Source organism: Strix aluco, chromosome 2 (genome assembly GCF_031877795.1).
Source record: "Strix aluco isolate bStrAlu1 chromosome 2, bStrAlu1.hap1, whole genome shotgun sequence".
Taxonomy (NCBI): domain Eukaryota; kingdom Metazoa; phylum Chordata; class Aves; order Strigiformes; family Strigidae; genus Strix; species Strix aluco.
The window spans coordinates 46,616,121-46,626,203 of record NC_133932.1 but is presented as its reverse complement, the minus strand read 5'-3'; the positions used below and the strand labels follow the sequence as shown (position 1 = coordinate 46,626,203).

Genomic DNA, 10,083 nt, shown 5'->3' with positions numbered 1-10,083 from the left:
GTTCTGTCTTTGAAGAGAAATTAGAATGACTGACAGTATAATAAATTCAAGCCAGTATATGAGGTCACTTCGAAACAACAAAATTTAAGTTGCAGAACCACACCTTTGGGAGCAAAGTTACTCTTTATTAGGCTTTAACAGCATTCGTAGTCTATCCACAACACCAAACTGCTGCAAAGTTTAAAATAAACTATTAGAAATACTACCCAAACAAATGCTATATATTAAACTTGAAAAAACGAGATTATAAATAAATGTCATGCTTTTTCTTATCTAAAAGAAACACTCATAACCATATTAACTAAAAATGCAAGCTGGTTTCTAAATTATCCTTCCTCAAATCTCTTCAAAGAAAAGGATATCATGCAGCAGTAACCACTGCTGAATGGTGCTTTGGGATTAAAAGCCAGTGACTGGGCTGCTGGTGTCACAGTCCAGACCACAAGTCATGGGCATCTACGTCGAGGTGGGTGGGAATGACTTTTTGTACAGCACTGCTTCTATCTATCTGATAGATAGGGATTGCAGGATTAAATTGCTTGGGAGGCTGCTCATAATTAAAAGTGTCTCTAACATCCTGGAAGGCTAAAAAAAAAAATGTGCTCATGAGAAAATTCATGCACAGAACACCAGGGATAGAGAGCAAACAGAGAAAATGCTTAAAAATCCTCAGAAGTCATCTTAGTATCTGAACTGGAAAGTAGTGTTTACATTTAAGAGCATGAAGAGAAATGTTACGCTGTGTCTAACAGGGCAGAGCTCCCAGCACAGCACTGCTGGGTGGAAGACAGGGCTAGAGGCAGTCTTTGACCTCCGCAGGAGTCCTAAATAGCTGACAGAGGTCTCATCCACTACCCCTTTGGGTACCTGAAGCTACAAGAGGGTCTTGACCCCCATTCCTTCTGGTAAAGGCTACGTTACCATGGAAGCATCCTTCTCCCATGCCCAGCTTTCCCTACTCCCCTGCCTGCCTGAGGCCTCCAGCAGGCTCTCCTCCCCTTTCTGCCAGGGATATCCAGAGAGATCACTTCGTGTGTCGCAGCACTGGCCATGCAGGCTATCCAGTCCAGAGTTCACCCACCCTGCACAGGACAGAGTTGGGGCAGAAAAGGATCTAGCCCAGTACTCCTACCCAGTGGAAAACTGCTGTAGAGCACCCAGTGTCAAAGGTCTGTGGCAACAGAGTCGTTTGCTTACTTCTGTGAGCACCATATACTCACAGACAAAAACTGAGCAGCTTGCTCTTCGCGCCTGCACAGCTGCCACTATGGCCCCTTCAGCAGAGGCACCACTGGAGAAGAGAACAGGGTACCCAGTCCCCGCAGGTTGGTGAGGATGCCTCTGTTCTCCTCTGTGTCAGCTGCTGGGGTAGGTTCCTCCCTGCTCTGCAGTATTTTCTGGACTTGACACAGAGTCCTCCCACAGTCACCCTTTTGCTCAAGCTCTGGCTTGCCTCGTGAGTTACAGTCTCTCTCCACCTGCTTCCAGGCACATTGTCCCTGCACTAAAACCAAACCCTTCTCCTCTCTCTTCCAGAACCACCCTAGTCTCATCTCTCCCACTCCTGTGTGAATCTCCAAGCCTTCAGCTTGGTTCCTCCTAGAAGTCTTTTAATTTCTTGCTTTGTCATTCCTGTTCCTCTGACCTATGAAGAGACACTTGTCTTTTGCCAGTTTTCTGCAGAGAGCCAGAAAGGTTTTCTCATTCGAATTTCCTACTTGCTGTTACCAGTTGCTTTCATTTGAACAGACAACAGCTAAATGACTAACAGTATTGCTGGTCCAGTATGATAGAGTACAATGAGTTCAAGGTGGATTTATTGTGCACAGAAGCAATATTTTTCATGACAACTTCAGAAAACTGAGCAGAATACAGAATCTGTTCAGGTATCAAACCTGGAGATGTAAGCTGGTCCATCTACCTGAGTCATGACAATTGTTGTATTTAGTGGCACAACAGATCCAAACCATCTCAAGGTGACTCTTCAGCTGAAAATCCTTGCCTGTGACCAAGGTTCAGCTATTACAATTCATTGTTAGCAGTACTGCCAACAAGTCTCTTCTGCCACTCAGCAGAAAAGTCTGAACACTAGCATGCATATTAACAAATTCTCTGGGGTCATGAAGTTGTTTTATTCTGAGGCTGTTGACTTTTTTTCAGTCCTTACTCAAGATTCATCTTCTGCCACTAACCACTATTTAAATGTTTTATCATCATGCTTTGTGGTTTTTGTGAAAAGAGATTTCTTTGTCAGGCATCCTTGAAAGCTAACTATTGTAGGATCATATGCTGTTTACAGAGAAAGAGGGAAACATGTTACAGAGATGTTAGATAAACTCAGCAGCTTTTTGTAAACTCACAGAGTATTTATAGGTACACAGTAAATGTTCTCTGTATATATATATTTGCTATATATGTTTACAAGCATGTGTGTGTACATATAAAAGCATCAACTTGACGTAAAGACTAAGCCTGCTATATTATGGTCTGAACTAGTCTGAAGTCTGAGCTGGTAGTGAAGAGCACTTTCCTTACATACTTTTTGTTCTTTGGAATTTTTGGGGAGCTCCTCAGGGCACACAACCCTACCCAGTTACATGAGCACCAGAAGAGGGTGCATTTAAACTACACCATTGCTTTCCAGGATGGGGGTTGTGTTTCCTGCTTTGTTTTGTTTGATCAGTGACTGTATCCTAGCCCATGATGAGATTCTTATTGCCATGGCAATAAAAATCTCAGTGATCATACTTACGGATGAACTTGTCCCCCTAGGAATGTTTGGCTACCTCTCTGGCCATTTCCATTTTCCGTAAATTTTATCCGGGTAGGTGTAAAACAAGAAGAGTGCCCCCCTGCTCCTTACCTGGGCATAGGAGCTGTGATTATCCTTTGCGCAAGGTGGCAGCAAAAGAAAGCTCTTCAAACTCCTTCCTCTCCTCTGCACACCTCCTATTAAGGAGAGTAACTGCCTCAACTTTGTTGTGTTTTAAAAAACACCCCTTATTGCTAGTGGTTAATATATATGTGAATGATACATAGAGCTACTGATATCTTTTACTTCTGTCACACTGAACACTGTCACACTTCCTTTTCTATTTTTTACAAATATTCTCTAGGGGAAAGACTAGAAAACTGCACACAGAGAAAGGAAAACCATAAAACAGATCCTCTTTAAACCACCAATTTTCCCTTTTCAAAGAGGATTTTTTTTCAATAAAAACAAGGAGAAAGGATCAAGTCCAATATACACACAAAAAAATCCCCAAACTGTTTAAGCTCAATGCTTAATTAAGACATCTTCATGCTAGCCGACAAATTCTGATGGATGTACCAGTTGGAACACTATGTTTCAGCATAATAATTTTGTATTTCTACAGGAATAAGTAGTCTGAAGAATCTGGCTTTTGAAATCCTAGGCAGCAATTACCCAGATGAAAAGCAAAGAAACCTGTGGAGTGTATACCAGTAGTTCTGACCCTATTCAGCATTCGCTGTTTGGATAGTTTCAGAGGTGTTTGTTTGCTTCCTGTTTTGTGGAATAGTTACTTTATTCTCCTGAAGCCCAATATGTGTTGAATGGAATGTTTTACGATAAGTGTTAAGAGTTGGCCAAGCTACTTTTAAGTCTCAAAATGTTCCTAATACATTTTCCCCAGATGGAAGAAATATATTCTTTAATATTCTTCATAGACTTCAACTCTGTTAAAGTCAATATTAGTTCACTGACTGCAATAAGCCTTTGATAGAGCCAGTATTTGAACTATGAGCAGAACTGACTACAGTACCCCATTCTAATATTACTGAAATACGTAAAGTATATGGCTTGTCTGTTCCTCCTTTTGTATGCCAATTATGTTTAAAATGTAAACCTAGACTGTTACTTATTTTGAAAAAGCAGGGATCACTCACCTTGAAAGTTACAATATAGATAAGTGTGATCTTTATTCAGAGACATGGTAGAAGAACAGCCAGTCGACTTTGGATATGAACATTCTCCACAATCTTAAATCTTGTTGTGATGACTGTAATCTTATTCCAAAACCACTGTGCTTAATAAAAATTAATTTCAGAACTTGAAGAATATTTTATTATGGAATACAAAAATACTATCTATGTAAAAACAATAAGTTAGTTTATTTACAGTACTTTACACTATTCTGCCCTAGGGTTTCCTTTGCATTGGATTTATTTTCATTATTTTACACGCCTTTATAATTTTGCACAAAGCATTTCCAAAAGCATGTCATCCATGTTCACTGCTCCAATGATGGGCCTAAAGAATAGTTCGGCAATCACATTAGCATTAATAGATCTTAACAAGGATAGAACAACATTCAGCTTGGCAAATCTGGTTTCATCACCTCTGTGAATGAGTCTGACATGTTCATTTAGAGCCTGTTGTGCCTCCCTCTGCAGTCCTTCAATATACTGTGTACACTGCAGTCCAGGTAGATCTGAAAAGAAAAATAAATTATTTTGTTTACATGGATTTTGTCTATAAAACAACATTCTTTTTACAGAACAACTACTAACACCTTACAGATTGTATTTATCACTTAAGGAGTGAAACAAACGAAATTGCTAGAGGACTTCTTATATGCAGAATCAACATGTCAAATTTTATAGGGCAGTTCAAAATCTTATCTTGTTGCTATTCTAGACATTCAACACTCTTCTTCACTACACAAACTTGAAATACATTTGCCTACATTCTCTTAAGTTTTCAATAAATTAGCAGATAAAAACTTAGAAGAATGCTGTCCAAAACACCTTTAGAGTGGCAAATGCAATCTGTAAACAGTGGGGAAGACAATAAACTTGTTCACTTCTACAAAATGCATTATTCACATTTAAGGCGTCTTTTGTCAACTGCTTCTGACTAGCTCCAGATTACAAGTGGCGAGAAGCATTAACTCCAACACATGGCAGAAAAGTTTCCTGGTGAACCACAGTAAGGATACCGAAGGACGGAGAGTGCAGAATTTCCCTTTTCCAGCCTAACTAGCAGTTTGGCAGTGGGAGGGCAGGCAGAGCCATGCCCCACGTCCACACGGCAGTGCCGCGCTTCGCAAGGGCCGTATCCAACCCGCCGCTACCCTTCAGGTAAGTGTCACTGGCACGTGCACCTGTGAAAGTCTCCACAAGGCGAGATGGCAAAAAAAAAAAAAAAAAAATCATAAACGCTACACGCAAAGGCGAAATAGCACTTTGCTCCTGGAAGCCCTGAGCCGTGTCTTTTTTTCCTTACTTTTCGCTTAGACCCGCCAGTCCCGGGCAGCCGGCGAGGAGGGGGGGGGGGGGCGGGCGCCGCGCCAGCCGCCTCCCCCTCAGGAGACGCCGCCGGCCGCCCCGCTCCGAAACAAACAGGGAGCCGGGAGCCGCCGCTGCCTCCCGACTTTCCCTAAGCGACCGCCTCGAGTTTGTTTCGTTCGCGGAAAGCCTCTGTGGAAGGCGCCAGCCCCTAGGACCCCCTGCAGCCGGTAAGGGCAGGCGGCGCGGCCGCTGACGGCTCGCTGCCTGCCAGCCGGCGCCCTGAGGAGGGGACAGTGGGTGAACCCTTGCTCCGCATACCCCTCCCTCCACCACCTCTCCCCACCCCCCCACACCCCACACCCCCGAGAAAAAGCCTGGGGTCTGGCCCGTTTCGCTGGGGATACAGGCGGGCTCCCCCCGTCACCCCTGAGAGGGGAGAGCCCAGCCGCCGCGTCCGGTCACTCACCCGGGTTGAAGAGCACCGTCCCCTTGAGGTACGCGTACTCTTTGGTGCTGATATCCAGGCTCCAGCACTTGGCCAGGAAGCCCTTGATCGCCTGAATCTCGCCGGCCGAAGGCAGGTGCGGGCCGCCGCCGGGGCCGTGGTGCGGGCGACCCGGCGCCGGTCCCCGCGGCGGGGGCTGCTCGCCCAGCCGCCGGGCGGTGAGGATCCGCTGCAGCATGCTGGGCTCCGCGCTCTCCACCGTCTCGAAGTGCACCCGGTCCTGCGCCAGCCCCAGCACCAGCAGGGGCGCCCAGCAGCTGCGGACCAGCAGGAGCTGCTCGTCCAGGGGCAGCTCCTGGAAGCAGGGCACGTTCTGGACGAAGCGCAGCGTCTTCACCAGCACGGCCGAGGCCGCCTTGCATGCCACCTGCGGGCTCCGCAGGGCCACCCCCCGCCGCGACCCGCACGGGCAGCCGCGGGACGCCCGCCCCGCCCGCCTCGGCCCCTGCCCCGCCGGCGACGCCGCCCGCTCCTCGCTCCGGAGGATGTTGTAGAGGATGCTGCTGTGCCGCCTGCTCTCCGCGCAGCAGCGGCAGCGCTCCACGCACGCCATGGTGCCCGGGGGTGGGGGGGCGCCCGGCTGTCAGGCTCGGCGGGGCGGCAGCGATCCCGACCGCCTTACCCCGCCGGGAGACGCGCACTGCTCGCCCTCTGCCCGGCTCGTAACTTATTTATAGCCTGCGGCTGCGTGTGTGTGTGTGTGTGTGTGTGTGTGTGTGTGTGTGTGTGTGTGCAGCCGCAGGCGCTGTGCCAGCAGTTCAAAGGGGCAGACACTCTTTACTGGCTGGAAAAGAGAGAGGGAGGGGGAAGAAAACCCTCCTCCCTCTTTCCTGACACAGCGATACCTAGAGGGAGCCGGCGAGCCGCCCGCCTCTGACTATAGGCTGAGGCGTGACGGGCGGCCAGACGCCCCCCTCCTCGCCCCTCGCCCGGGGCAGGGCGGCGGGACGCCTCTTCTCTCCCCCTCTTTTCGGGCCCCCGGCCCGTTTCATGTTATCCCGGGCTGCTTTGAGCAGGGCAGGGCGGGACGAGGAAGGCAGCTCACGCCGCCCTCTGAGGCACCCGCGACGCCTCGTCGCAAAATGGCGGCCGGCGCCGGTGCCGGTGCCCTCCCGAGGTGTGGCCGAGCTGTCTGAAGCAGGAGAGAGAAAAGGTGTTTCGGGGGAGAGAGGGCGTAATTGGCCCAAGGATTAAAATTCCCGCAGGAGGGCAAAAAGGAGGTACCACTAATCATACCAGGGGCTTTTGCATGCGTCTGTCCAAAGGAGTGCTGTCCCATGCACCTGTTTAACACCTTCATGCTGCTGTGCGGGGAGAGAGAAGCAGACATGTTCCTGCGCAAACTAGGGTGGCTCTGTGAGGTTGGGGTGCAAGCAAGGCTCTGTCAGGGTGTCCTGGGGCTGGCACCCCTGCAGCATCTATGAGGATCCCCTATGAAACCACACCTCTTGAATAATGCCTCTCCTCCGCTTTGCAAAGCATGGCCCACCTTTCTGATCTCACATTGTTCCATCCATCAGTTTAAAACATTTCCATTTTACTTTCAGGCTCTGCTTGTCCTGAAGGAATCTTTCCTCCTAGACTTGGATACCCACTTTTCTGAGACCCGCCTTCTCCATATGGCATATGGACCCAACTGACCTGTCTGCAAACTGTAGACATCACTCATTGGTGCAATGTAAAAGTTCTCACTTCTGCGAAGCCAATAAAGGGCTTTATCATATTTGGGTCTGTGGAAAAAAATGCATTTCATAGGTAAGACCAAAGGTATAATAATCCAGATATTGGACAACCTGCATTTGGAAAACATGGTTTACTTGAAGAAGATAACTCACCAGTGCTTTATACAGCTTTATATATGGCATTCTGGAGTAGAAAACAATGACGTTTCACCAAACACCCTTTAAGAAAAAAAATGCTTAGAATTCCAAAACAAATTTAATAGTATCAAATCTTACCAAATTTTTCATATTGAAAGTATCCCTGGTAATGGGAGAACACTCATTTGTTATTTGTTTAGAACATTTCCTTGCCATTCTAGATTGCTTCCTGTTATATTCATCAGTGTTTTCTCAACATCGTTGTGTTAGGATTCTAGAGGGTTTCTTTTTGCCTTTTTCCTTCTTCTTAGTTTGTTGTGGGTTTCTCGGTGGTTTAGTTGTTGGGGTTTGTGTTTTTTATTTTTTTTTGGGGGGGGTGGGGGGTGGGCTGGTTCCAGTAACTTCAGAGGTAAATCTTGCCAAGTTTTAGAAAAGCAGTATCCCTAAGCTTTTAGTTGGCTTCAGTAGCACCTTCCTCATGAGGTACTTATTACTAGACTGACTGTGGAATCCAGCTGTGTTTTTTATGAGTTTGTAACTTGGAAGGTATCTATGGGAAAGCATGGTACAGTTGATCATTGCCTTTGCAATTTCGACCTTGGACTCCAATTGTTGGAACATTCTGCTTCTTATGGGAGGATGCTGCTTACACAGGGCCATAGACAAAGGCAACATTTAACTCTTATACCAGGTCTACAATAGAAAATTTTCCTGATGTAGCAATATTGGTTGCAGTTGTTTAATTTTTCAAGGCATTTCTCTTTCAACCAAGTCTCAAGTGTAGATGCAGTTCTACTGTCATATAATGATTTTGCTGACACAGTTAATTTTCTAAACTAATTTATACTGAAAGGCTTTGTCTTTGATAACTATGTCAGCATGGGTATCCTATTCTGAAACTGAATCTTGATTTACTCTGCAGTGCCAGAAATTACATTACTGTCATTATAAGTGTACCTCCTTCTCTCATAAGTGCATGTAAGCATTCATTTCTCTAAGTCTTGTATTTTAATGTATGGTAATGTACGTGGCATTTTTTTTTCAGGGTAGACCATCTCTTTCCCAGCTAAAACATCAAGAATGTCCTAGAAGTATTTATTAGTGTTTTTCGCACTGATATTTAGCAAGTTGAACAGTCTCTGTTTCCGAGTTCTGCCTGTCCATAGCATTCAAGCTAAATTAAAGGCCACAAAGCTTTCTATTTAAAACCAGAAAGAAAACAAAATACCTCACAGACAGGTAATTATGTTTTGATGGAAAATGCATGAAAACACTTTTAGCAAAAAGTGAGTATGTACAATTTCTGCTAAAAAATCTCGTATTACGTGAGTGTTACCAAGCTCTTTGTGGTACAGTCATGAATAGATTTACGTGCTTCCAGACAAAGGATTACTTATTTGTGGCTTTTTTGGTTGTTTTTGTTTGGGGTTTTTTTTTTGGTGGTGGGTTTTTTTATTTTTAAACTCAGACAAAAGCCTTGGATATGAAGGTGATACAGTGCAGTCTTGGCAGTGTTACTGTTTCATGTTGCTTTTCAGTGTCTCTGTATCACTCATCTGGTAGCACATTTGGTTCTTGGCCAGAGGGCAAGACTTCAGTTTCAGAACAAGACCAAACAAGCATTTGTTTTTATGTCGTCAGTGCTTTAATGCATCATTAGCTTGAGAGAGAGTTTTTTTCCAGTGGGGAATTGGATCCTGATATCCTCTAAATACCTACTACTCCTTCCGGTATAAGTGCTGAAAAGTAAAATTTGATCTTAAGATAATATGTAAAACTGAGACTCAATTTCACGATTAGCACAAGAGAGGCTTTTCTCTGGAAGAAAAAAGGGTTGAATGTGGAATATGTTATAAGGGTATGATTAGCAAGATGTCTTTTTTATAAAAGAAATGGTCCATTAAAACAAAGTTTTGGAATTTAATCATATTGCCATTCTTCATGCATGTGTCATTGTGACTGTCTATTTGTTAGACTGACCACCATTCATAGTTCCCCTGCTTTACTGGGGTGTTTACTTGAAAATAAATGGGGATTAAGGGAGAAGTATCACCATGAGCGATGTTCTACCTGTGTGCTGTACCATGTATTCCTCATGGCACTGTTGCCTCCTTTCTTGCTGGGCAGTGGATTCCTTGGGAGGAGCCCATGGAGAGCCGGGTTGATGCTGCCTGAGCCAAAGACAGTTGATGTGTACCTAGTCAAGGAATGCTGACCTGAATTTACAGAGCTTTTGCAGCTTCCCTAAGACTGTGATTTGACTGTCGTTACTGTATTCCACCACCAGCTCACCTAGCAGTATGTGTTTGTTCTGGATCAGGATGAGCATATGGTGACATTTTTATGAAATTAGCCAGAGTATATAAAAAAGAGTTTATACCAGTTTTAGACCTTTCTGCCAGCTGCTTGAAAGTATATGATGTCTGATCTGGTATAAACTGTAATGATGCAAAGTCAGCCCTTCAACATATCTTAAACCTAAACCTTCAAAACGGAATTTTAATT

At 45.3% G+C, this 10,083-nt stretch overlaps 1 protein-coding gene across 1 annotated transcript; it reads right to left on the bottom strand.

The window, feature by feature from the left end:
- Positions 1 to 3,911: 3,911 nt before the first annotated feature.
- On the bottom strand, positions 3,912 to 6,440 carry NR0B1 (nuclear receptor subfamily 0 group B member 1). Its single transcript, XM_074816882.1, has 2 exons — positions 5,720 to 6,440; positions 3,912 to 4,454 (listed from the first exon to the last, which is right to left on the bottom strand). The coding sequence occupies exons 1-2, from the start codon at positions 6,309 to 6,311 to the stop codon at positions 4,210 to 4,212; spliced, it is 837 nt and encodes a 278-aa protein (XP_074672983.1). The 5' UTR covers positions 6,312 to 6,440; the 3' UTR covers positions 3,912 to 4,209.
- Positions 6,441 to 10,083: the final 3,643 nt, after the last annotated feature.